Below are 27794 nucleotides of genomic sequence, written 5' to 3'. Positions count from 1 at the left end.
GTACAATAAAGTGGATTACGGCGGATTAAAGTGGATTAAGGTGTAGTATAGTGGATTAAGGTGGATTACGGTGGGTTAAAGTTGGTTCAAATTAGAGCAATTAAGGTGGATTACGGTGGATTAAGATAGATTTAATCTATAAGTTGATAACTGAGAGAAGTCACTATGCTCCCGCATTGAAATCATGACGGATGTTTAAGTTACTGTCAACTTTTTTTTTTACGCTACTCGCAAGTTTGAAATTGCGCCGTAAATTCTTTTTCCTGCTGCAGGTCACTGAGCAGCTCTGCCGTCCAATCTGTCAGCTTAGTGCCTTCATCGCGTGGCGCTGCTGAGCTCGAGGTTGCGGGCTCGGTCCCGGCAGTCCCCGACAGTCAGAATTGAAATGTAAGCCCCTGTTTCTTTTACGGAGTGTCTTACAGGTACTGAACAGTAGTATTACGTCATGCTAATTATTAGCATTAGAGGAGTATACTCGCACGTGTTTGCGAAGTTGTACGAGCACTATCACATGCTTATCGCTCGTAGGAGGACGAAGTGGGAATGGTGGGAAAGATTTACGAGATGATCTTAATTTGATACTGTGTCTAGTCTCGGAATACAAGACCTGGCGTCATCGACATCCACCAGGAATAGTCTCAGCAGCAGCTTCGCTGTATCTAATGTTTATTTAGAAAGGTCTTGTCACAACGATGTGATGGCGAGCAGGTGATCTCTTCGATCGGTCGCGACGCCAGCGTCCGTGGCCATCCTGTAGAAGCAGCTACTATGATCGGAGAGCAGAGAGGCGGGCGTGTCGTACTCCCTCAATCTTCCGTCATCCATGACGAGTATTCTGAAAGCAATGGCGATATACCATATCTTCTTTTTTCAGGCAAGCCCGCGGCAATCCAAGTCAGAACACTTTCATTCAAGAAATTGCGGTTATACAGCCTGTTATACAAACTCCGTTTCAGAAGATCATCTGACTAATCTACAAGCTATTGTAGGGAAAAAAATACAAGACAAAAATTAAGTGGTGTAGTAGTCACCTACGTACAATTACCTTTGTTTGTATTTAGTAACCTTAAGATTTCGCGTTTACCGATGCTTTCTTTTTGCTCAAAGGTTTCAACACTGCATTTCTTAGCTTGCGCCGTTGTTTGCCTGGTTCACCCAGATCTTTGTCTGTAGACGTGCAGAGAAGTCAGTAAAGTCAGTAGCCCCGATTATAAGTGCACGCAGATCTAAAGAAAAAAAAAGTTACCACAAGATCCAAGCTAACACACGGCTGTTACCATTAATTAATCTTGTAATGACCAAGCACAGTTGAATATCGTGGAAATTTAGAGTGAATATCTGGACTAGTTGGTTTACCATGTCTTTTGAAGGTAAAAACAGCGCTAAAACGACGACAGGCAGAAGGGAGAACACATACCACAGCGCCGTGGTGCGCTTGGTGCGCTTGTGGTGCGCTTGTGGTGCGCTTGTGGTGTGTTCTCTCTTCAGCCTGTTGTGGTTCTTGCAATGTGATTATCCGTAAATGGAAAGTTTGATCAGCTTGTTCGCCTTTGTTGCTGGTCATGGAAATTACTTTTGTATTAAATATAATGATAAGTTAGAGTGATATTTTAATTAATACACTAAATAAATAATTGGTAGTTGGTGTGCTGAACTATTCACGACTGAAGAAATCTCACCAGTGTATGAGAAACAGTACTACAGGCTTTGCATTAAGGTTAAACCAATTCTGCTTAAACCAGAATTTTCAGGTATCAAAGTACCCGGTGCGGAAATCCATTGGCTATGGCGTTTCGCTACTGAGCCAGAGGTTCCAAATTCGACCTCAGCCGCCGCGGTCGCATTTCGATGGGGGCAATATGCAAAAAAAAAAAAAAAGGGGGGGGGGGGGCTCGTGTACTTCGATTTAGCTGTACGTTGAAAAAGGTTGAGTGGTCAACATTAATCCGGAGTCCCCCCACTACGGTGTGCCTCATAATCAAACCGAGGTCTTGGCACGTAATGTTGCCATAATTTTATGTATGAGGTATCAACAACAGCGTAGCATATGCCACACGTTGTGCGTTACAGGGTTAGAAAGAAAATAGCGCCGTGTAGAAACCTGTAAGCTTAAAAAAGTTACAGCGTGCTTAGAATGTAACTAGTGAGGCGAGCGATATTGCCCGTATACCTGTCGTAGTCGAGCACGGTGTTTATTCGGTGTGCTATGGCGATCAGCGTGCTGTTCCCGAAGGACTCCCTGAGCGTCGCCTGGATGAGGCGGTCCGTGTCGCCGTCCATCTGCGAGGTGGCCTCGTCCAGCAGCAGCACCTTGGAGCCACGCAGCAGGGCGCGGGCGAGACACACCAGCTGCCGCTGACCGACGCTGCGAGAGAGACAGATTGACACGCGTCATTGTTTCACTTTTTATAGCGTGAGCTGGAACGGGTTCATTCCAAAGGGCATTTTTGTTAGCGATGCTGTCCGCCGCCGCTGCCGCCGCCGTTGTCCGTCGCAGCTATCGCCAGGAAATGAGAGAGAGAGAGAGAGAGAGAGAGAGAGAGAGAGAGAGAGAGAACACAGTTACCGCCGGGATCGAACCCAAGCCAGCTGCGTTGGACTTTGCTACTGTACCACTGAGCGGCGCCAGCGCTTGCTAGCTTGCAGCGGAAGCATGCCCTATACAGGCGTCCTAGCGCGCGAGGAGACACGATAATGATGATGATGATAATGATTTATTAGCACCTCCTTTGAAATGGGGCGGTGACAAATAGTCACTAGCCTGCTTGATCTAATCAGGTATGCTACACATGTTTTTTATGTAGCATTTTTTATGCATCTCCTTAATCCTTCTTTTCCCCTTCAAATTCTACCTTGTACCTATGACTGCAACAGATCCGGTCGTATCAATCTCTTCCCTGCTTTTTTTTCTTCACCAATACTCTAAACGTCTCTTGCTTATTTCGACTGCTGACCGGTTGATGCTTCCGCCCACTTTAAATCCAAGCGCTTCTGGAAGGTGTATTTCGACTGCTGGGACCGGTTGATGCTTCCGCCCATGCACTTTAAATCCAAGCGCTTCTGGAAGGTGTACGTTACCTGCGGTTCTCACTGGGTGAATCCCTTCGCATTCCATTATAGGATGTGCTGAGTGGTCTCCAGATTTTTTCTGCAGCTTACACATGCCTCATCTAGTTTCGAATATTTGCTCCGGTATGTTTTTGTCCTTAGGGCCACCGGCTCGAAGCCTCCCCTCTGTGTTATCGTACAGATTTTCCCTTCTAATTTCTTTCTTCTCATTCTTCTAAATCTCCATTGTCCTTTTTGTTTCCATTCTTTGCATCCAATTCACGGTCTCTATTTCTTTCAATTTCTTTCTGATGACTCCTGGTTGTCTATTTACACTTTCAATTAGCCTGTACTTCAGCACATGCGTTGGCGGGCTAGTTGGTGCGAATCCATAATTACTTTGTTTAGCGCAAAGCAACGGACACACAGTTGTTTGCCAACTTTCATGACGTCTTAATCCATTCTGTGTCCACGCTTTTGAGGTACACATAGTTGTGCACTTTTGCTGCCCATTTATTTTTATCCATGTCCCTGAGTATCTCATCAAAGCTAATTTTGCTCCTTGCTTCTCTGGACTTCAAAAGAGGCCCAACCCATGTCACCCTGCACTGCCTCATTTGTAGTTTTCCCGTGGGCTCCCAAAGCCAACCGGCTACCGATCTTTGATGAACGTCCCATCCCGACAAGATATGCGATTTTAAGCATAGAATGGCATTTGGGAACGTTAGCGCTGGCTCCATTACTCCTTTCCATATTCCACGCACCACCTCATACTTATTTGTGGCCCCACAGTGCTCTGTTTCATTACTGCTGCATTCCGCTTCCCCTTTATTTGCAGGTTATCTGGTGGGTGCTTGAGTAAGTTTTTCCTTCGTTTATGTATACGCCGTAGTAGTTATATTTCTTGACCATGGGTATGACTTGTTGTTGAATTGACACCACGTAATTACTCGTCGCTTCATTGAAGATCATAATTCCCAATTTATGTGCGCTAAGCTTAAGGCCTAGCTTTGTCGATGCGTCGCCACAGATGTTCGCAGGTGTCTGTAAATCTCTTGTATTGTCCGCTAGTACCACTATGTCGTCCGCGCATCTCACATCGCATCTTACACGCGATGTGAGATGCGCGCCGCGTAGCGTCGATATATGCACACTTTACATTGCAGTTGCATATTATTACACCATGTAGCATTTGCATAGAAGCGGTACAAGGTAGATAGAGAAGGTTTGAAGAAGAAAAAAGAAGATTAAGGAGATGTATACAAAAATGCTATAATGAAAAAAAAAACATGTATCGTATACCTGATAAAATCAAGCAGGGTAGGCGACTGCTTGTCACCGCCCCGTTTCAAAGGGAATGCAAATAAATAATCTTCTCCAGCATTAGAATCGTATCGTGCCACTTGTCAGGCGATGGGACTCATGCGCACCGCGTAGCGTCCTTACGTGCAAACTTTGCATTGCGGTTGCGTTGTATTTCACCAGGTGTCCCATGTAGCAGTTGTATGTATGCTGCATGTTGCATGTAGCAGGACCTGATTAACTCAAACAGGCTAGGTGGCGACTTGTCACCGCCCCCTTTAGAAGGGGATGCCAATGAATCATCATCCTCAACAGCATCGTATATATAGTGCCACGGGTAAAGGGAGTTGTTTTGGCCAACCCCCCATAGTGGGTAGGACCCACATACTTCATAGGAAACAACAATAAGGGATGTGACATGTGCGCCGCGCAGTCTCGACACCTGTGTTTATTCTTACCTACCGATTATGGCACCTCCTCGCAAGGTACGAACTGCTGCTGAAAAAGCGACTCGTATAGCTACGCGCGCGGCTGCAACCAGGCAACACGGGCTCAGCAGACCGCTGTGAAGAGAGCGGTACAAGCTGCAGCTCACTGTCGACGCCTGGCGGACAGTTCACATCGTTCTGGTGAAAACGACGTAAAGAAACTTCGCCGCGAAGACCCTCTGTGCGTGCTGCCGAAAATGGAGCTCATATGGAGCCGCTCCTCCAGCTTACGCTGTAACTGTGCTGGGGGTGCCGTGCCGGCCTATGACTTCTACACGCAAGCGTAGATGCCCCGTCTGTCAAATCAGCGAACGCGTTTGTTGCCGCGAGGGAAGCGAGCGCCGGAGGAGGAAGGACGCCTGGAGGTGGAGAAGGAAATCGCCGCGTTCGCGCCCTTTCCGTTTGTGGTTCGTCGCCGCGATACTCGCTGTGATATAGAGGGGCTTTACGCTGTGCATGTTTACGGCGTCCATACGCATGCGCGTGACCAGCGTTCACGAAGTGAAACGTCACTAACTTTTTGAAATCTGAGTCGGCGGCCATGTTGGGGTTTTAACGGCTCTCAAGATTGAGATATTGTAAAGCAGGACCTTGAATATCGCATTTTCGTTCTTTAAGCATTTGCATTGGCCATATTGAGCTTAAAAGCTTTAGTGGCCGGTGGAACAATTCATGAATGCTGTTTTATGGTCCTCCTTTATGAGACGGTGAAAAATATATTTATCAAAAGCTCACTAAAATTGCCAGAACGACTGTGGTGGTTATGTGCAGTAACATCTAGCGTTATCCATGATGACTTTGGCTCCAAGCACATTGATGGAAGGTAGCAGCAGTTGGTTCGAATACATACGTATGGTTGAAATGCACTGCCAAAAAAAGAAAAAAAATCACCGCCGATTACGATACTCGCTAATGCAGAATTTGAGCGCAGCTCTATCCATGTTTTCATTTCGTGATTTAATATCTGGCGCGGGCAATCTGTCTCTTGCGCGACGTTGCAGACGGACCGAAGCGTTGCAAAACAAGTAGCACTCAAGCACAACGATAGCGGCGAGTGGAGTCTGCGATTGTCGAAAATCTGATCTGCGGGTCAACCGCGTCGGCTTTTATACATGACTCGTCGAAGGTTCCAGAGTAATCTCTGGTGCCCGCGTGGCTTGCAGAAAGCACTACACAGTTCGCGTCGCGCATACAATCAGATTGTATGCAAACAGCCAGTAATGGATAGAGCTATCGATAACATTCGAGAAACCTCTGATACACGCAGGCGCGTCGTGCGTCGACGGATAACGTTTAACATTGGTTAGCCGATGAAACGCAGTGACCGAAGAAATATAAAGAAGTGAACAGGCGACGTACGGTACTCTGGCGCCGTCTCGTAGCGATCGTCGTCACTGCGATTTTTTTCATTCATCCTTCGGTGTTTTGCGCGTTCGCTCGGTTACGCCGCCGATGCTCGCCACACGAACGGGCCATTTAGAGCTGGGCTTTGAAAATGTCACAGGCCTGCGCGGCGCACCGAGCGCAGTGACGGCGTAAGCTTGAGGAGGGCGCCATAGGAGCTCCATTTTCGGCAGCGTGCACTAGAGGGTCTTCGCGGCGAAGTCTCTTTGCTTCGTTTTCACGAGAACGACATGAACTATCCTCCCTGTCGGGACGTGGTGTACACGTTAGGAAGACTTAACGAGGCGCGAGACGGAAGCGAGAAAAAAGGCGGCCGGCCAATTCGAGAGCAGAACGAAGACTGTCCCTTTATTAACATATACGAGTGTCGGTAGCGCAGATGGCACCACCAGTAAGTCACGTACTGCCACGGCCACTGGGAAAAAAAATCGATTAAAAAGGATCAAAAACCCGTTTCTTTTACCCAGCGGTCGTGGTACCGCGGTGCACTAGTACCGACCTCGACGCTCTCGGCGCCGACGGCCAATTAGGGCTTATGCTGCTCTTTGCACAGCGGCCTGCTGAGAGAGAGAGAGAGACGTTTTAATGGCAGAAAGGTGGAGAGGTCGGCCTGAGTGAAGTGCCTCTAGCCTGCTACTCCAAGCTGGGGAAGGGGGTTGGGGGAATCACAGAGATAGGATGTGAAGAGGAAGAATGATGCTGGTATGGTGAACACGATGATGAGTTCCCATCGTGGTGAACACGATGACTTCCCAGAACAGCACAGTCACCTTCGCGGGCAGAGGTAGATGCTACTACAGTGTAGCCAGAAGACTGTCTATAGCTTGCATAATTTTTGCAGCTGTTGGCGCCACTGGCGTATTTAAACCAGTCAGTAGCAGCTGCAGGGCGTCGATTATTTGACGCAGCATCGCTTTAATGACAGAGTCCAACGGTGATTTTTCAGTGCATTGTCCTTGCTCGCGCTGACAGTCTAAGGCCCGTCTACGCTGCGGCAAGCATGGCCATATATTCGAATCCGGGCTTGTGAGGCTCGCTTGAAGCAATGGCTCGGAGAGATCGATCGAGGCCGATTGAACTACCTTCTGCTGGACCAGTGGAATTGGAGCCAAGGAGCTCTCGTTTGCACCTACAGCTTTCCCACGTTGACGACGTGATCGTCTCCTCCGGTTTTTCACTAACGCTGCTGCGTCTTTGTGGGACATACTTGTCTTGCTCATTTGGTTCAGTATTTTTATCTCCTTTTTCTGTTTAGGGCAATCCTTGGAATTGGCCTCGTGGGGTCCACCACAATTCGAGCACTTCATTTCTTTTGCTGTGCATGAAGATATGTCATGACTGCCACCACAGCGGAGGCATGGCCTAGCTTCAGGCACTTGTGACACTGCATTGGTCGGGGCACATAAGGACGCACCGGGTGCCTCATATAGCCCACCTTGACATGATCAGGTAGCGTGTGTCCCTCGAAAAGGAGCTTGACGCTCGTCGAGCGACCGAAGCGATGAAAGTCGAGGACCTTCACTGTTGAAGACAGAAGCCTTTGGAACTCTTCGTCGCTGATGTCAATCACGACATCAGAAATAACGCCTGCCCTAGTGTGACCACTGTGCACAATGAACGACCGGACTTCTATGTGTCCTAGTATGCGCACGGTTTTCAATTTTTCTAGGGCGGCTTGCGTCGCTACTTCCACTGTGACTACGTTTTTTCTGGTGTTGAAGCGCACTTCGTTAATTCCTTTCGGAGCCACATTACCAAGGTAGGTGTTGACTACCTGTCTGTGCACAGAATTTAAATTCTTAGACACGTCGAGAGGTACAAAAGCAATCCTGTAAGTCGGTGTAGGCGGCACATTGGGGCGCTGCTCACTCACATCTTTGGTTGTCCTGCGGTATTTCCTCTTCAGTCGCTTGCCCTCCACGACGGTGTAGTCGTTGTCGGAGTCCATAGGGTCACTGTTGGAGAAACAGGAACCGGTCATCTCCATGTCGACGTGGCGAGCCTTACACTATATCACTGGGGGATAGAGTGCGAAGAGGCATGCTCGACGCAAGCGATGACGTGCCGGCTGTCATCGCTTCAGATGTCTTCTCGTCCAAGAAGCACAATTAAGCCTGCACTATGACAAAACTATCGCAGCAAGGCAAGAAGCTACGCTTGCTCAGCGGCCTGCTGAGCCGCTGTGCAACTCTGGTAGCCGCGCGCATACTCTACAATTCGCTTCTTTAGCAGCGGTTCGTACCTTGCGAGGAGGCGCCATGAAGTGTAACGAATAGTAAGCACAGGTTCTTGTCCTTGTTCCCTATTGAAATGGTGCAACCCACTCTGGGGGATGGGCCATGAATCGGACAATGAAAAAAACTGTTAACATTTTCTTTTTATCGAGACTACGCAGCGCACATGTCACATCCCTTGACCCGTGGCACGATAAGATGGTAATTATTATTATTATTATTATTATTATTATTATTATTATTATTATTATTATTATTATTATTTGGCATCCCCTTTGAAACGGGGCGGTGACAAAGCGAAGCATGCTTGCTTATTTGAGGTATGCCCTATATGTTTTTCATTCTAGCATTTCTTGTACATTCTTTAATCTTCGTGTTCTTCCTCAAGACAATCCAACCATCTCTTGGCCAAACCTCCATAGGGGATAGGAGGCTGGTGATAGCTGCGACATACACCGGCGGCGGCAGCGGCGGAAACATCGCCAGCCGAAACGACTGTTGGTATGAACCCATAACAGCTTACGCTGTAAAACAATGGCCCCCAATCCACGCTGTGAAGGTGGTTGGCCAGCGAAGCTGTTATATCATCTGATCCGATAGACCAATGGGACGTAGCCTTGAACTGGGTCCTGTCGAGCCTGAGCACGACGCCGTTGTGCATATTGACTTTGCTGTTCCCGTCACCGCTCATCGAGTTCACGCTGCTCTTCGAGGGTCCTAACTATGCGTGGCCTTTTCATAGCGCCATCACAACACAACTGAAATCAGTTGCTAGGCCGGTTCTTCTTTTACATATGAAAGTGCAGTGACGTCACTCCTCGCGTGTATATAAAAGTGAAATAATGTAAAAAAACATGTATAGTATACCTGAATAAATCAAGCAGACTATAGTTGACTATTTGTCACCGCCCTGTTTCAAAGGGGGTGCCAATAAATAATAATAATCATCGTCATTAGCATCGCAGCGTACAACTTGTCACGTGATACGAGGTGCGCGCCGCGTTGCGTCGATACGTGCATACTTTGCATTGCAATTGCATATTATTCCACCAGCTAGGTGGCACACCATGTAGCTAATGCATAGGTAGCGGTAAAAGGTAGATATAGAAGTCTTGGGGAAGAAAAGGAAAATTGAGGAGATGTAAAAAAATTGCAGGACGCTTAAGCTTCGCCTTTAAGAGTAGAACGCGATAGCGTTATCGGGACCCGTTCGCATCGCATCGTTCGCCTCCGGCAAGTAGGCTTCATTCACTGCAACACAGAACGTGGGAAAGCCAGATTACAAAGACCAAGCTTACACCGATTCCCTTAAAGTCGGCTTCACCTTTAAACAGAAATGCATTGCTGGAAAGATGTTTTTCTAGGGGCAATTCATGTAAGTCGTCTTACACTAAAATGTGAAGGCCCTAGTACCGTTTTTCATTATTTTATTGTTTGCGATGGCCCCGACGCGCGCGCGTGTCCAAAATACGTATATGGCAGGCCAAGTCCCAATTTGACCTGTCGAGGATGCCAGGGCCATCGGGATAACATTTTCGCAAGTAGGCTACCCGAGTGAGCAGGTGTTTTTATGGTAGAAATGCTGGCAAAAGAGGTGTGTGTTTGGCATCGAAGCGTTCACCATTGCTTTGCGGAATGACGCCAGTCAGCTTCATCTCTACGTTGGCTAGCTTTTCTTCTACATCTTTCCTCTGCTTCTGTTCGCTCTTTTGTTCCTTTCCTAACTTTCCAACTCACGTTGCTAGCGTATCCTTCTCCTGCTCTAGACAGTCTAGCCGCGACCCTAGCACACACATCCTACAGATTAATACTGCCCTGCTTGTATCGCGTACTGACTCAAACCGCGTTTCTTCCAAAGTGTAAGAGCGCTCGCACTCCGAACAACGCACGCGTGAGTTCCTCCTAGTACCAACCATCATCTTGTACTAGCAAGGCGCCACCTTACTTGTGAAAAAAATCGAATTATTTGTTACCTACTTATAACTAAGCACCCAGATCGAAATGTACCAAATTTTCTTTTCAAAGACATTAATTTACTTTGTTTACAGGAACCTCGCTGAGAAATTTGACGCCAATCCGAGCATCGTTCACATGTTCTTACTTTTTAATAGTGAAGCTGCTCTATCTAACCGTAAAAAGTGCCGCCTGCCGCAAAACCCCGCTGAGTTGTAGCTGGCATGGAATGCCCGGAACCACTAATCCAAACCTCCGCATATACAACCAACCCTAACGCGAACTCCTCTCACACCCCACTACTCGGTTGATCTACTTTTTTTCCTACACCGCCATTGGTTGGCGCGCCTCACGCTCTCCCCCTCCAAAGCGAGTATTGGACGGCGCTACTTACGTCAAACCCCTCCGCGTTCTTCTTTTCATCTGCATCCTCTCACAGCATTCTCACAGAAGAAAGGGGTCACTCCAACCCCTTTCCCCCTGTCTAGCTCTTCTTTCCCTCTCCCTTCCTGCTAGGTCACGTGGCCTCCTTTTTAACGAACTCCAACAACGACGGCACGTGCAGGGTCCGCTAAACAGTTTCGCTGTAAAATCAATGGCGTGCTCCTCTAACGCTTTTACGTTCCCTTCTTCACACGTCGTGACGCCACCAGCGTCATGCACGTGACGTCACCAGGGTAAAAGCTGTGGGTTGGTTCATCCGTGAAGGACGTGAGTTCCGATCCGTCTGCGAGCACACCTTTGCGACTTAGCCGCGTCAGTCGCACGCACGCTCTTCCCCGTCGTCTCGCACACCTGTCGTGCGCAAATAACTGATTTCACCTCGTACCCGCCGCGGTGGCTTAGCGGCTGTGGCGTTGCGCTGCTAAACACGAGGTTGCGGGTTCGATCACCGGTTGCGGCGAGCGCATTTCGATGGGGGGCAAAATGCAAATAAGCTGGTGTACTTAGATTTAGGTGACCTTAATTAACCCCAAGTGGTCAAAATTAATACGGAGTCCCCAGCTATACGGGATACATCATAAATAATGATACCGTGGTTCTGGCACATAAAAAACCCAGAGTTTAATTTTAATTAAACCTGAATTCGTACAGCGTGCCTTGCACTGCGTGTGCGGCGGCAGCAGCGAGTAGCTTAAAAGCGCGGAATCGTGGTAACCGTAAGTAGGTGGTGTTTGCAAACAAGAAAGACGGGCCAACTTGACATTAGTGACTGACATTATATCCACTTGTATGGTAGTGAAGTACGCGGCAAGAATGAGAGCACCCGTGGGCAGAGTAGCAAAGGAGAGAAAGAAACCGCTCACGTGTCTGCGAGCTCGGAGCAGATCAGAGTTCACTTAAGAAGCTTCAATGTATTAGTGTCTATCACGCATCCGATTAGAGCTTGCGAACCTTGGTGCGCAATGTCCGCACTTAACCGACCGCGCGCTGTGGCGGTTTCAATGGACGGACTGCGCAAGCATTGGCAGCTCGAAGTGCACCAGCGTTTAGCAAAAAGAAGACATGTGGCCGGTTCTATTTTCGGCAAGTGACGCGGCCTGTAGCCTTCCCAGCACTGAACGGGATTGATGAGACAAAACGTCAACTGGAATAGAATCAGTTGCGATGACACACCTGAGGTTTGTGCCCCCGTCAGCGGTCTCCATGTCCAGTCCGGCTGGGTGACCTTTAACGAAGAGTTCCAGGTGGACGTTGCGGCAGCGCCTGCCACAGCTGGTCGTCGGAGTGTGAGCCTGTCGGGTCCAAGTTAATGCGCAACGTGCCTCGGACTAGGCTGGGGTCCTGTCGTTATGTTGGCAGCACCACCGTGAATAAAGTACCAAGGGAGAGAATGGATGCAAAGAGATACAGGGAGGTTAACGAGACATAGTCCTGCATCGCTACCTAGTTCTACAGGGCGTTAGGAGACGAGAAAGCGGTATGAGCGGTGAGCTAGCGTACACGAAGCTGCACGAAATTGTGTTCACTTCATAGACGTAAACTTCCAGTAACGCTCTTTGCGAATAAAACCAACAGCTTCGTCGGTTTCAGTGTCACCTGCGGAATGACGGTGACGGCGCGGCGCAGTCTTTTCAGTGGAACTTCCGCAATGTCGACGCCGTCGATGAGGATGCGTCCTTGCGAAGCTCTCAGGATGCGCAAAATGGCCAGTACGAGAGAAGACTTCCCGGCCCCCGTCCGTCCTACGACGCCCACCTGAAAATAAGGTGCAGTTGACCATGTTATTCAAGCCCATGAATAGCTAAAGGATAGAGTTGGCGCCAGTGGCTTTGTCAGACTTTTATTTTTGTTTGCGGGGGGGGGGGGGGGGGGGGAGGACGGCTTGGCAGGCCGAATACTAACACACCTTTCGCGGGGGGGGGGGGGGGGCGCGAGGGGATGTGGCATGTGCCTGGTGGGCCACGCCCCCGCTACGCCGATGGTTGCTCTTAAGCTTGAATAATGAACCACAGAGCCCAGCAGCACGTATAAGTGGACGCTAATGTGCGGGTTCGGTTTCAGCAGAGTTTCTTTTATTCTCTCTCGCTTAGCTACGCGCATCCTTATTCGCTATTAATTTTGCTGCTTCTATGAAAAGACATCGCTATTTTTTAAGTCCTTGCATCCTTCCATCGCCGCGCGTGTACCTCTCTATAAAATCGCTCTAACGGAGATGTATTTGAGATCAAGTGTATCTCAAAACTATACGCAACCAAGCAGCCATCATTTCTTACGACGTGTAATCGTTATTGCGATTGTTCTCCGACTCTGCAGCCACAAGAATGAAAGGCTGGTACTAATCATATACCGTATAGACGCGTGTAAGGGCTGCACTTTTTTTCCACAATTCTGACGAGGTGCGGCCCTTACGCGGGACCGAACCTTTTGGTCAAATTTTTTCCCGAATGCGAGTATGAAATCCGCCGTAATCGTCCATGCCCGGCCACCACCACAAAGTGAATCTTATCATTTTCATAATAGCTAACAAAGAAAAAATGGCGACGGCGCAGCCGGCGTCTTGTGTAGCTTCCGGATCCCCGGATGTACCATTTATGTCAACGAGCAGCTCTCGCCACCTAGGAACTGCACGCGGAAGTACGCAGCATGAGAAAATTCGCTGGTACGCTCGCCATTGGGGCACCGTACGCGATTATTCGTACAAATTCTAATTCTTCTCATCGGGGAAAACGAGCAGCTGGAAGCATGCTCTTTCGTAGACTTAATCCATGCAGTTTCACTTACGCTGAGCGCAATGTGATCGTTTCAACTATGCTTAGGAGAACGAATAAAATTTTGAGTGGGACCACATGTGTTAAGCGCAAGAGTGCCCTTCTTTAGTTTTATTGCTGCGTTATTTATATTGAAGACGGGTTTTTAAGTGGATCCGTATATTGCACCTATTAAATAGTTCCACTTGCTTTCTTTTATTGTACATAAAGCTTTGCGCCATCCATTCTTCATCGTGGATGTTTGCTACGCATGTGGCAAGCTGGGCCATCGAGCAGATGTGTGTCCGACCGCCGAAGAATTAGCGTGCATAGACAGGGTACACCGAACCCAGAGTAGCCACACCATTGCTCACCGAAATGTGGCTTATGCGGAGGACCACGCCTGACGGCCGGTAAAGCCTGCAAGCAACGTTTCCAGATACCATACGCGGTCAGAAGACGAAGAATAGAACGAGCCAACGAGGAAGCAAGACTACAACAATTTGGCAGCACGCCCACCAACCCGGAACCAGCGGCGGAAAGGCGCCCTCGATCCAGTGGACGCTCCCGTTCCAGGAGTCGTTCCAGAACCAGAGGCTGCTCGAGATCCAGGAGCCGATACAAAGCTAGGGGACGCCCTTTCTCCAACGGGGCGCAGGTGGGCTTCGAATCGCCTGGAGGATTGTCAGACCCCAGGCAGTCAACCTGGGCCGGTCAAGTCCGAGGAGGTGCGCAGAGGACACAGGTAACACGCGAGCGAATGCCAGAGCTTGAACATAACAGAGTAGAAAATGATAGGATAGCGCAACTCGAAGGAGAAAATGATAAGCTAAGAACCATGATAGACAAGCTCATTAAGCAGATGGCAGAAATTTGAAGAAGCTCTCACATAGCCGTGAGAAATCAGCCACCCTCTACTAGCAGCGGTAGCAAGCAATCGGAAGTCCCTCTACCCATGGACGTTACCAATGAGGAGGGGAATAAAAAAAAAAAAAATACCCGCGCCGAAGAAGCGGGCCATAGCAACAAGTGAACAAGCACCTACCAGGGCGAAATCTGAAATCAGATAAATGCTCGCAACGCTCAGCGAGAGCGTCAAGCCGATAAACGAAAGGCAGACGCAATTCCATTTAGGTATTGCAGCCATGGAAGAGCGCACTAACGAGAGATTCTTCAAGATCGAAGCATATCTTAATATACGGTGGTCCCGGCTCTGGATCCCAAGGCCCCTAATGCTCTCGTACAACGCACGTACATCGCAACGCTAATTAGTAACAGGGCTACGGACGTCAGCCACGATCCAAAGATGACTGGTAGTAACATTGAATACATCATGACGGAAATAATTCCAAACTCTTCACTTGGAAATCACAACAATATCTTTATTCTCAATGTCCACAGCAGCCCGAAAGATCTGAAGCAAAGATTCGAGTCCCTTTTACCAAAGCAGTCAAACTATCTCGAGACTCACCTTTAATCGTTGCCGGAGACTTTAACGCCCCCTACCACGCATGCGGTCACCCCTACAATACGAACAAAGGGGAGAGCCTATGGCGCGAAGCGACAGACCTAGAGTTAACGCTCATCACGGACCCAGCACTGGCCTCGAGAATCTACGAGCGGTCTCATTCACATCGTGCGTGGGAAAGGTTGCTGAACATGCAATACTGAATCGATTATCTCGGTACCTGGAAGAGCACGAGGTTTACCCTCACACCATGATCGGCTTGAGACCTGGTCTATCTACGCAACATGCCATGCTCCTACTCAAGAACCAAATAATAAGCCATAAGACTAGGGACTGACATGGGACTGGGACTGGGACTGGGACTAGACATGGAGAAAGCCTTTGATAATATCGTCCATACGCTTATAATCAAAACCATTTCGAACCTCGGTCTGGCTAGTCGCTTTCATCAATATGTCGAAGACTTTCTCAGTGGAAGGATGGGCACGCTCAAGGCTGGGGACTTAACATCAGATACAATGAAGCTGGGCAACCGATGCACACGCCAAGAAGCGCTCATCTCGCCCACTCTATTTAATATCTCCATGATAGGTCTCGCTAGAAGACATTGAAGGCATAGAATACACCATTTACGCGGATGACGTCAGATATGGTGTACTGGAAGCACCGACGGAGAAATAGAACAAAGATTACAAGAAGCCGTAAACGTCACTGAAGGGTACCTCATGGCAACGGGACTCCGATGCTCACTCAACAAATCGGAACTACTACTATACAGTCCGAAGAGAAGAGGCCGCAAACCCAGGGGATGGATTCCTCCTGGGGAAAACGATATGGCGTTCTACACCAGGAGCGGACGCGTTATCACAAGGGTGGACTCCATCCAAATCCTGGGCTTGGTGATAGAAGCCAACGGATCCAATAATCAAACGATTCTACGTATCGCTAAAAAAGTGGGCAACGTAATCAGGCTCATAAAAAGTAACGAACCGCTGACATGGGCTTGGGCAGCGCCTCGTCTACTCTGAGATGCCTGGCACGTCGGTCGCGCTCCTATTGTTCGTCCGGGACCGCTGTGTTTCTCCGGCTTTCCGCGAGGTGGCGCTAACTTCTGACACTACGCACCGCTTGCTCCGCAATAGACAGTCACTGCTGCGGTCCCTCTCCGAAGGTTTGCAGCGCTGAACGGTGAAAAAAAAAATTGTGCTTCAAGATTTGCAAAGCTCAGCAGAGTGAAATTAGGTAGTTTTGAAGACGAAATGAGAAAATAAATGAAGTAAAATAAAAATAACTGTTTATTTACTGCAGCAGAAGTGCAGGCTAAATATTCTTTGCTAAAAGGGCATGTTGAAGATAACGCATAATTACAATAATTGATTCAATATGAAAAAAGACAAAAAGCATGAATGCAAAGCGAGATCAAATATGGGCTCATGCACATAATGCTAAGGAAATTATGAACAAAGAAGAAAAAAATATGTAAACATTTTATGGCAGGAATAAGTATGACACTGTTTATGCATATTAGCAGCAGTCCCAGCTATGAAGAAAAATGCAAAAGATTGACAGTTAATAGACGTGCAAAACAGGAAATGACTTTGCTATCACAAACAAGGGTAGGGAAATGAGGGGGTTCGTTATGCCATATTTACATATTAAGGAAGCCAACAATTATTGAAAGCAATATAGGGAAGAAAGGTTCCCCAATTCATAACACTGTTATCATAGTTTTTCATGCCTGCAGTCCGATAAAATCACTTCACTAAACAAACAAAAGAACATCAAAGTCTATATTTATTATATGCAGTTTCAATATCGATGTTATAAGATATCGGCTTCATAAATTTTTTTCATATGAGCTGTACAAAAGCCTCCCGTGGTCATCGTTGCAGCTTTCACATTTCAACACAGGCAAGACTGCGATTACACTCATGCTGCGCTACAAACACTGCTCCATAGTTTCAGGAGAGATTTTCGGTTTGATAGCATTCCACATATTTCTTCAGACCACAAAGAACTAATGAGTTCTACTGTCTGGTAGTAGAGGCCACCCCTATCTTGGTGGGAAATCAACCCATCCATAACAGAGTTTCTCTTTGCCTTCTTAACTAAAGCCATACAGTTCTCACACGCAAGTGTTTCACTAACTACGCGAGATATACAAGACAGAAAAGCCAGGGAGCTTCTTACGCTGGCTTGACATGCAAAAGGGCACGCAGCAATACCGTGTGGCTGGGCTTCAACTGCGGTTATTAGGCCGAGCAATGAAGCGGCAAGACAAACGATAAAAAGCAGCACGTCGGGCGCCGAGGAAAACTAAGACCTAGAACGTTAATCCTGACTCCGAATGGGCTACCACCGATACTGCGCGGGCACTAGCGGTGCCGGTGGGGCGCACGATAGTGTCAGAACACAGCGCCGCTGCGCGGCAGCGGCGCGCGTAAACAGGAGAGGGTTGAGTGGGGGCTTCGGCGCTGACGTGCCAGGCATCCTAGTAAAGGAGGCGTTGTCTTGGGGAATACAACGTCGTCAGACTGGTTCAAGCCTTTGTGCTATGTCACTTCGCCTTCGTAGCATCCATGCACGAGTGGCAGAGATCCGAAAGAGACAAACTCAATGCATTGTCAAGGAAGGTAATCAAGGTAGCTCTTGGGCTGCCTATGTACACGGAAACTGAAAGACTCATGCAACTAGGGTTGCACGATACACTGGAGGAAATAGCGGAGGCACAAGAAAGAGCCCAGTTCATTACACTCTCTGCCACGCGATCAGGAAGACACATTTTCGAACGGATTGGTATACCAATTACAGTAATAGATAATAACCACAAGGAAATTCCCAGAGATCTGCGGAAGAATATCAGTCATGCCTGTTCCAAGGAATGTTCACCCCCATTCTTAATGTGGGCAGAAGGCAAGCCAGAGCCAAATTCCTACTAGACGAAGCTAAAAATCAGGCTGAAGAATGCTCGTTCGTCAACGCGGCTTTCATGTACAATAGACGAGCCTTCACAGCGGTCCTTCTGAACGGCAAAGGTGAAGTCGTCAACTCGGCTTGCACGTACACCACACAAGCAGAAATTTCAGAACAAGTAGCCATGACATTGGCACTTTTAGACCCATAGAGATCTAGGATCCACTGCGATTCTGAGGCAGCCATCCGAGAATTTTCCGAAGGAGTCACCTCTAGACAGGCCCTGACAATTCTCGACGGAAAGCTCGTCAAACCCCACACGATCATCCGGTTTCCTGCTCATATGGGAGAAATAAACGGTGCTTCCACGAACATCAACGCATCTGCCCACAATGCTGCACGAGGACTTACCAACCGTGCAGCTACACGGCAAGAAGATGCTGAGGTTCCTGATTACAGGGACCACGTCCTCACGTACAACGAGCTAACCAAGCACTTCTACCTAGGACGTAGGGTCTCTCCCCCCCCCCCCCCCCCCCCCCCCGCACAGTAAACTAAATAGAGCTCAGGCTATTACGCTAAGGCTCTTACAAACAAGAATCTATCCGAACCCGCTATTAATCAACAAGAGCTATCCGGAGTTCTCTACTCCTACGACATGCGATAAATGTAACGACACCATAGATCTTAGTTATATGCTCTGGCGTTGCTCTGCCTTACGCAGCGACAAGGACGCCACTGTAGAGCGATGGGGCGCATCTCTTCTCAGTCTCACATCAGATAAACAGCTATGGGTATTCAAATGGGCCCGCGATGCGGCCGAAAGGCTAGGTCTTTTGGTCCCAACGTGGGAACGGGCCGCTTCGCGCTGGGAAACTAGTGCGACCTAATGGACCCCAATAAAGTTTTAGATGCGGAGCATCTTATAGCAGCGGCCTGTCCCGCGGCGTCGTTGGCGTCGGCGTCCGTGTCCGTCCGCACCTTTCCTCATTCTCTCCACGCCAGCTGTGCGATAACGCCTCTCTCATCCTCTCCCCCTCTCCACGCCATCTGTTCGATAACGCGCTTCTCCCTCCGTGTCTTCATCCGCCACCTGTGCGATAGCGCGCGCATGCGCGCCTCTCTCTCTCCTCCTTCTCTCCGCGCCAGCTGCTTATATAAACCCGGTGCATGCGCCGCTGCCTCAGTTGCTGCTTCGGTTTAGTCACGCTGCGCCGTCCAATGCGCTGAATGGACGCCAACGAATCTGTCAACGAACTGTCTGGCACATCTTCAAACAGCAGCAGCCAGTTAATTAACGGAACCGCGAGCACCTCTGAAGACAAGGCTGCGCAGAGAAGAGCTCGCGACGCAGAACGTAAATGTCGGCGACGCGCAGCAGATCCAGATTCAGTTCGCCAACGCGAAGCCGCTTCGAAACGTCAGCGTCGAGCAGCGGATTCCACACTTCGAGAACGCGAAGCCGCTTTGAAACGTCAACGTCGAGCAGCGGATCGTGAGCTTCGAGAACGGGAAGCCGCGTTGGTTCGTGAACGTCGAGCAGCAGAACCTGAGGTTCGGGACCGTGAATTTCAACGTAAACGTACGAAGCGAGCGGCGGAACCCGACCTTCGAGAACGTGAAGCCGCGTTGGTTCGTGAAGCTCAACGTAAACGTACGAAGCGAGCGGCGGAACCCGACCTTCGAGAACGGGAAGCCGCGTTGGTTCGTGAACGTCGAGCAGCAGAACCTGAGGTTCGGGACCGTGAAGTTCAACGTAAACGTACGAAGCGAGCGGCGGAACCCGACCTTCGAGAACGTGAAGCCGCGTTGGTTCGTGAACGTCGAGCAGCGGATCCTGAGCTTCGGCAACGTGAAGCAGCGTCGGTTCGAGAACGTCGAGCAGCAGCACGGCGTTCACGTGATGTGATGGTGACCAACCCAAGTTAACATGTAATAAAAACAGAATAACACCAAGTTAACAACGTTAATAACACCGTAATAACAACGTAATTAACGCTGTTATAACGACCGCGATGCTCCGCATCAGCCCATGGTTCCCCTCGGGAAGATGACGTAATTTTTTCCATCCGTCCGTCCGTCCGTCCGTACGTACGTACATACATACATACATACATACATACATACATACATACGTACATACGTACATACATACATACATACATACATACATACATACATGCATGCATGCATACATACATACATACATACATACATACATACATACATACATACATACATACATACATACATACATACATACATACATACTGATATAATCTCGACCGGGTGAGGTGGGTCGTCACCGCAGGAATCAGGAGACGACGATGAAGGCGGGCATCGTGATGATGAAAAATAGAAAAGATTGTATTCACTTCATTGGTACATGGTTTTGACTCTATCCGAGTCTCGAGCGGTTCTGATTAACACGGGGGCCAGGACGGCCTTAAACCCCCTCGTGGTGGCCGGCATTTCCTTCGGGGAAGTCCTCTCTCCGGTGGTCAAGTTGACGACCTCCTCGCCCTCGGGTCCTCCTTCTTGGTAGCTCGCCGTTTTCGTCTGCTCCGTAGAGGTGAGAGCTCTCTCGGGGCTGGAGGGGATTATCTCGTCACGGGAAAAGCGCTGGGGCTTGCTTCCCACATTGGAGAGATACAGATTCCAGGCATAACCTGCCGATGACTACTTCGGGGAACTTGTGGAAGTGTCAGACCTCTGTCGGGCGGTCAAGTTGGCGACCTCCTCTCCCTCGGGTCTTCCTTCTTGGTAGCTCGCTGTTTTCGTCTGCTCCGTAGAGGTCAGACGCTCTCTCGGGGATGAAAGAGGATTATCTCGTCACGGGAAAGGCGCTCGAGCTTGATTCCCACATTTGACAGGTGCAGTTCCAAGCCGATCATAACAGCCCGTCAACCGCCACAGGAGGTCTCGAAGGGGTTGCAGCATCCAAGCACCTCGAAGAGACCACAGACCCCGTGCCTCTGCTTTGTTTCGCCGTTCGTTCCAAGGCAGGCAAGGTGACACCCTCTGGAAATAGACCACGCCAAGCCCAAGGCACAACAAACAGAGAGCACCCAACTAACCATGAGAACTGCCAGGTTCACACATTCTCCACGCAAAACCTTATCAGAATTAAACCTGCAGCCCTCGTTCGAACTTCCCGAAAATTAACAAAAGGAAAAAACCAGACTTAAGTGCATTTTTCAATTAACCTAACACCTAACGTTTTTGTTTCTCCTGCCCGGGAAAGCCACATTTATTGAGAGACCGAGAGTGCATTGAAATGCAGCAATAATGGGGTTAATCATGAGTTGAAAACTGAAGAACAAAACACATCCGCGAAAAAAAAAAAAAGAACGAAAGGGGCCCTTTACAACATTTTACTTCACACAGGGAAGCTACGGCTGAGGCCATCCGCATTGGCATTGTCGCGTCCTTTCCTGTACCTGACATCAAAGCTATGCTCTTGCAGACTAAGGCTCCAGCGTAGCAGTCTGCCGTTCCTCGGGGACATATTCCTAAGCCACGTCAAAGGACAATGGTCAGTTTCCACTAGGAACCGTGATCCTGCCAGATAACATTGAAGCTTGTGTATTGCCCATACCAAGCAAGCGCACTCCTTCTCGGAAGTACTATAGGCCTGTTCGCGGACAGTCAGCTTCCGGCTTACGAACACTACCGGGTGTTCCTCCCCGTTTTCACTTTTCTGACTGAGCACTGCACCCATGCCTCGATCACTAGCATCGCACTGCAGAATGAAAGGAAGATCATAAACAGGAGCTCTCAAGATGGGTTTGTCGGCTAAAGCGGCCTTTAACTTGAGGAAAGATTCGTCTTTTTGTTCGTTCCACACAATTTTCACTGGTTCATTCTTCCGTAAACTGTCCGTGAGGGGACTTGCGATTTCTGAAAAGTTACGGATGTAATGTTGATAATAGCCAGTTAGTCCCAAAAAGGAACGGACATCTGTTTTCGTCACTGGTCTAGGGTAATCGGATATGGCGGCTACTTTTATCTCAAGGGGGCGTCTGTAGCCACGTCCGACCTTGTGGCCTAAGTAGCTAACTTCGGCTTTTCCTAGTTGACATTTTTCGCCCTTCAGGGTCAAACCGGCCGCGCGCAAACTCTCTAGCACATTCTTAAGGTGATGCAAATGGTCCTCCCAAGTAGGAGAGAAGACTGCGATGTCATCCAAGTAGGGAAGCGCGTAGTCCTGCATTCCTTTCAGAACCCGGTCCATAAGTCGTGAGAAACAAAACGGAGCGTTTTTCAATCCGAAAGTGAGGACAAGAGGCCGAAAGGTACCTAGAGGGGATGTAAAGGCGGCATAATGGCTAGCTTGCTCTGTCAGTGGTACCTGCCAGTAACCCCTCGTTAAGTCTAGCGTAGATACATATTCAGCCCTGCTGATGGTCTCCACCCGCTCTTCCAGATTAGGAATGGGGTAATTCTGATCTTTGGTTATGGCGTTTAGCCTTCGGTAATCGATACAAGGCCTGGGGCTTTTCCCCGGAGCCTCAACCAGAATTAGCGGGGACGCGTATTCACTCTCAGAGGGAACAATTAACCCCAGCTCTAACATCCTCTGGATCTCGGTTTCCAAAATTTGCCTCTGCCTAGGTGAAACCCGGTAGGGCCTGCACTGAATGGGCACGTCCGATACCAGCTTAATATCATGCTCCATCAAGCTAGTTCTACCTGGCCGATCTAAAAAACAGTCTTCAAAGTTACCCACGAGCTCTCGCAGTTCGCTTCGCTGGCGTAGATTTAAATTTGGGTCTGCGCCTATGTCCGCGTATACTTTAGAAAGTGGAAGTTCCGTTGGCGGCATCGGATAAGCAAATTCTGTTTCCACTTCTTCGGGCGTATTTAGTGCGAGATGAACTATGGCTTCACGCTCTCGATATGGTTTCATTAGGTTCGTGTGGTATATCCTCAGCTCTTTACGTCTACCCGGTAATTTGATGGCATAGTTTGTGTCTGAGAGTTTCTCCATGACCTCCGCAGGTCCTTCCCAAAGGACGTCTAGCTTGTTTTTTCTGGACGCCGTTAGCAAAAGCACCTTATCTCCTACAGTGAAAGTCCGCTTCCGAGCGTTCCTATCATAGTATACTTTAGCTTTCATCTGGGCGGATTTCATGTTTGCCTCCACCAGCTCTTGACAAGATAGCAACCGCTCTAGGAGTTCCAATACATACTCAACAACTGTCGGGTCATCTCCGCGCCCTTCCCACGCCTCGCGCACCATTTGAAGCGGAGATCGAAGCGACCTCCCATAAACGAGCTCAGCTGGGCTGAATCCTGTGGCTTCATGCGGCACCGACCTCAAGGCAAACATAGTGGCCGCTAAGCATGCCTCCCAGTCCTTTCTTTGCTCGTAGCACAATGCCCGCAGTACCCTTTTCAGAACGGAGTGCCATGCTTCTACACTGTTGCTCTGTGGATGCCGCACTGAACTGCGGATGATGCGAATGCCGCACCTTTCTAGGAAGGCGGTAGTAAGGGCGCTGGTGAATACGCTGCCCTGATCACTCTGTAATTCAGATGGGAAACCTAATCGGGAGAACACCGAGAGTAAGGCTTCAACTACCTCGACTGAATTTATTTCTTTTAGGGGAACGGCCTCCGGGAACTTCGTTGCGGGGCAAATCATTGTCAAAAGGTATTTGTACCCTGAACTCGTCACGGGAAGGGGTCCCACAATATCAACCACTAAGCGTTTGAAGGGTTCAGTGATTACGGGAACTAACTTCATAGGTGCTTTCCTCTTTTCGTGTGGCTTTCCCACTTTCTGACAAGCCTCGCACGTTTTGACATAATTTTCTACATCCTTGAAGCATCCCGGCCAATAAAATTCTCGCAGTAACCTGTCTTTAGTCTTCTTTATGCCTAAATGACCCGCCCAGCCGTTGCCATGGCACAGGTTGAGGATTGGAGCTCTGTATCTTGAGGGAACAACGAGCTGATCATACTGTACTCCCTTCGTGTCTTTGTACTGTCGGTACAAAAGACCAGCGCGACGCCGAAAAGTGATGTTTCTTCTGGCTATCCCCTCTTTCTCTAGTTCTTTCAGTTTGTCGAGGGACACATCACTCTGTTGTTCTGCCGCGAGTCCCTCTTTATCAACTCTCAGTAGGTCTAAAAAGCCTTCCGAATGTGGCAGTACGAAATTAGTCTCTAATTCCTCAGCTAGCCCTTGCGGCGATATTTCTACTGAGCCGCATGCCTCCTCGCTAGCGCCTTTTTCACTGCTTTCACTAGCTAGGGGCTGTGCTTCCTGAGTGTCTATGCCATGAGGCATATTTCTGGCTTCGCTGCCGTGTTTCATCTTTGCCGCGATCTCCCGAGCTTTGGAACGCGTGAGAGCTTGGACCGTATGGTCGCCAAAACTCAGACCCCTCTTCTTCAACAGCATCTCCGAGCGATTTGAAAACAAGTAGGGATAATGTTCGGACAGATTTTGTGATACTGCGGCTTCAGTCCTTAATAGTCCGAACGGCCCCTCAATATTCACGTTGGCTATGGGCAAGCAGACACTATTTTCCTCAACTACCTGCCGGATCCATGCACATTCCCCGGTGAAATCCTCAGGTTTCACGTACGCGGGGTGGACAATGTCCATTGTCGCCGCTGAGTCTCTAAGTACCTTACATGGTATTCCATTCACTACTAGGTCGCGAAGGTAGGGTGCTAAGAGCGCCAAGTTGTCGTCGTCACCATTCACAAAAGAAAAAACTATTCTAGGCTTCCGACAGCCGATCGCAAGGTGTCCAGGCTCCTGGCAACGGAAACAGACGACCGGTTTTGTAGCCTCCAATGCTCTTGTTGTTTTCTTTTCATCTTTCGCTGCGCTGTTATTCTGGCCTAAATTATCGGTCGGTACGTCTTTGGTCCCACTTCCAGCTTTCTCGTTGTGAAAAGAGCGCCTGTTTTCCTCTTTGCTGAATTTCGTCAATGGCCTGACGCGCGTTTTCTCTGATTCGCGACGTGCGGCGAATTCATCTGCTAGTACTGCGGCACGTTCTAAGTCCTTTTCGCCCGACCTATCTTGAATCCACAGACGCATCTCTTCGCTCAAGGACCCATAGAACTGCTCCTTGCAGATTAGCTCCACAACCTTGTTGTGACAACCGAACGCATCTTCCCCTTTTAGCCACTCAATTAAATTGGCTTTCAGCTTATAACTGAAATCTTGAAAAGACTCGCCCGGTGTCCTAACTGCCTCCCGAAAACGGCGGCGGAAAGCCTCCGCTGAGAGCCGATATTTTCTTAGCAGCGCAGCTTTTATTTTCTGATAGTCCTCTGACTCGTCCTTCGTTAGCCTCGCAATTATTTCGGTTGCTTCGCCAGGAAGAACGGTCAGAATCTGTTGTGGCCAACTCTCTAGTGCCAACCCGTTTCTCTCGCAGGTTCGTTCAAAAGTAACGAGAAACAAACCCATGTCATCGTTCACCTTGTACGATGGCATGAGATCCCTTATCTTCACTCCTACTTCACCTGAACGTCTTTCATCTATTGAGAGGTTATTTGCTGACTGCCTGGCCAGATCCCGCTGCACGTCCAGTTCTTTTAGCTTTAGTTCGTGAGCTCTCTGTTCCTCTCGTTCCTTTCTCTCTGCAGCTCTCTGTTCCTCGCGTTCCTTTCTTTCTGCAGCTTCCTTTTGATCAGCTCTCTGCCTTTCCCTCTCCTCTGCAGCGTTTTGTTCAGCTTTCTCAGCTCTTTGCCTTTCCCTCTCCTCTGCAGCGTTTTGTTCAGCTTTCTCAGCTCTTTGCCTTTCCCTCTCCTCTGCAGCGTTTTGCTCAGCTTTCTCAGCTCGTTTCTCTATCTCTTCCCATGCTTCTGAAATTTCGTCCTCAAGAGCCCCGCACTTCTCAATCGCCTTAATAAGCTGTGGCTTTCTCTGACTTTTCCCGACCTCAATTCCCAGCTCTTCACAAAGTAATAACAACTCTGGCTTTTTTCCGTTTGCCCAAATCCATGGTCAATCCCGAACGAGGACTTTCTTACTCTGCTGTGACGTGAGGAAGCTTTCAACAGGAGCCTGCACGTACAGAAACTAATTCGCCGTTTTAGAAAACACACAAGCTAAAACCTGGCAAATTCTCAAAGAAAGTCAAGCGCTCACCATTCTGCTGAAGCCAGGACGAAGGGTGGAGTATCCCATTGCTGCCAACCAGCTGATATAATCTCGACCGGGTGAGGTGGGTCGTCACCGCAGGAATCAGGAGACGACGATGAAGGCGGGCATCGTGATGATGAAAAATAGAAAAGATTGTATTCACTTCATTGGTACATGGTTTTGACTCTATCCGAGTCTCGAGCGGTTCTGATTAACACGGGGGCCAGGACGGCCTTAAATCCCCTCGTGGTGGCCGGCATTTCCTTCGGGGAAGTCCTCTCTCCGGTGGTCAAGTTGACGACCTCCTCGCCCTCGGGTCCTCCTTCTTGGTAGCTCGCCGTTTTCGTCTGCTCCGTAGAGGTGAGAGCTCTCTCGGGGCTGGAGGGGATTATCTCGTCACGGGAAAAGCGCTGGGGCTTGCTTCCCACATTGGAGAGATACAGATTCCAGGCATAACCTGCCGATGACTACTTCGGGGAACTTGTGGAAGTGTCAGACCTCTGTCGGGCGGTCAAGTTGGCGACCTCCTCTCCCTCGGGTCTTCCTTCTTGGTAGCTCGCTGTTTTCGTCTGCTCCGTAGAGGTCAGACGCTCTCTCGGGGATGAAAGAGGATTATCTCGTCACGGGAAAGGCGCTCGAGCTTGATTCCCACATTTGACAGGTGCAGTTCCAAGCCGATCATAACAATACATACATACATACATACATACATACATACATACATACATACATACATACATACATACATACATACATACATACATACATACATACATACATACATACATACATACATACATACATACATACATACATACATACATACATACATACATACATACATACATACATACATACATACATACATACATACATACATTCTTCATCTTAACTTCATTAAACTACCTAACCTCAAGCTCACGCTTTCGCTTTCGTGCGTGCATAAGCTTGATCCAAACAGAATGCAAGAGCTTGCAGACCAAGCGCTTACCTTCTGCATAGGCTGGACAGTGAAAGTGACGCTGTTGAGAACGTTCGGTGCGACTCCAGGTCGGTACGAAGCGGAGTAGTCCTGAAACGCGACTCTACCTTCCGACGGCCAATTCTCCGACAAGGCCAGGCAGCCCAACGCTGGCTTTTCTCCTCCAGGGGTCCTGCCGACATCAGTCTGCGCATTCGAAAATATAGCTGGAACATGACTAATTTTCGTTACCGTTTTTATTTCTAATAGCGACTGCCAGAGAAACGTAAACGATGATGCACCTCAGGCGGCAGCTCCGTGTACTCCAGGCAACGTTCGAAGGACACCATTATCTGGAGCGTGCCGAACAGCATCAGGCAAAGGGTCACCAGTGCCAGCGGAATCTGTGAAAGTGTTGGTTTGAAAGCAGTGTATTTTTTTAACGAAGTGAGAATTTTATATTACGTGCTCTTTAACGACAAAGGTCAAGGAAGAATAAAGAAACAAAATTCCGACTCGCGTTTTTTGCAATAACCCTAAGATGTTTTTCATGAACTGCTGCTTACAAAGGTAAATGTTTTGTAAGCAGCATATGATTCAGCAGGGTTCTTTATTCATAATCATAGTGGTGTGAAATATGGCCACAGTTCATTTGATGACCTTCCTGGTGCCGCTCAAGGCATGGTTATGTTTGCATTAGACAGCACGCTCCTAATATA

The 27794-nt window shown here is 48.7% G+C and overlaps 1 protein-coding gene across 1 annotated transcript in view; it reads right to left on the bottom strand.

The window, feature by feature from the left end:
* Positions 1 to 658: 658 nt before the first annotated feature.
* The window catches only part of LOC119466635 (ATP-binding cassette sub-family C member 2), a 169732-nt gene continuing 142596 nt past the window's right edge, over positions 659 to 27794 (bottom strand). Inside the window, 7 exon segments of the mRNA XM_049657463.1 lie at positions 659 to 835; positions 2171 to 2365; positions 12047 to 12123; positions 12125 to 12214; positions 12470 to 12628; positions 27106 to 27282; positions 27378 to 27479. Of these exon segments, the coding sequence (XP_049513420.1) occupies positions 685 to 835; positions 2171 to 2365; positions 12047 to 12123; positions 12125 to 12214; positions 12470 to 12628; positions 27106 to 27282; positions 27378 to 27479 (951 nt within the window). The 3' untranslated portion in view covers positions 659 to 684.

Source organism: Dermacentor silvarum, chromosome 10, assembly GCF_013339745.2.
Source record: "Dermacentor silvarum isolate Dsil-2018 chromosome 10, BIME_Dsil_1.4, whole genome shotgun sequence".
In the NCBI taxonomy this organism is placed as follows: Eukaryota; Metazoa; Arthropoda; class Arachnida; order Ixodida; family Ixodidae; genus Dermacentor; species Dermacentor silvarum.
This window is presented reverse-complemented; position numbering and strand designations above follow the sequence as displayed.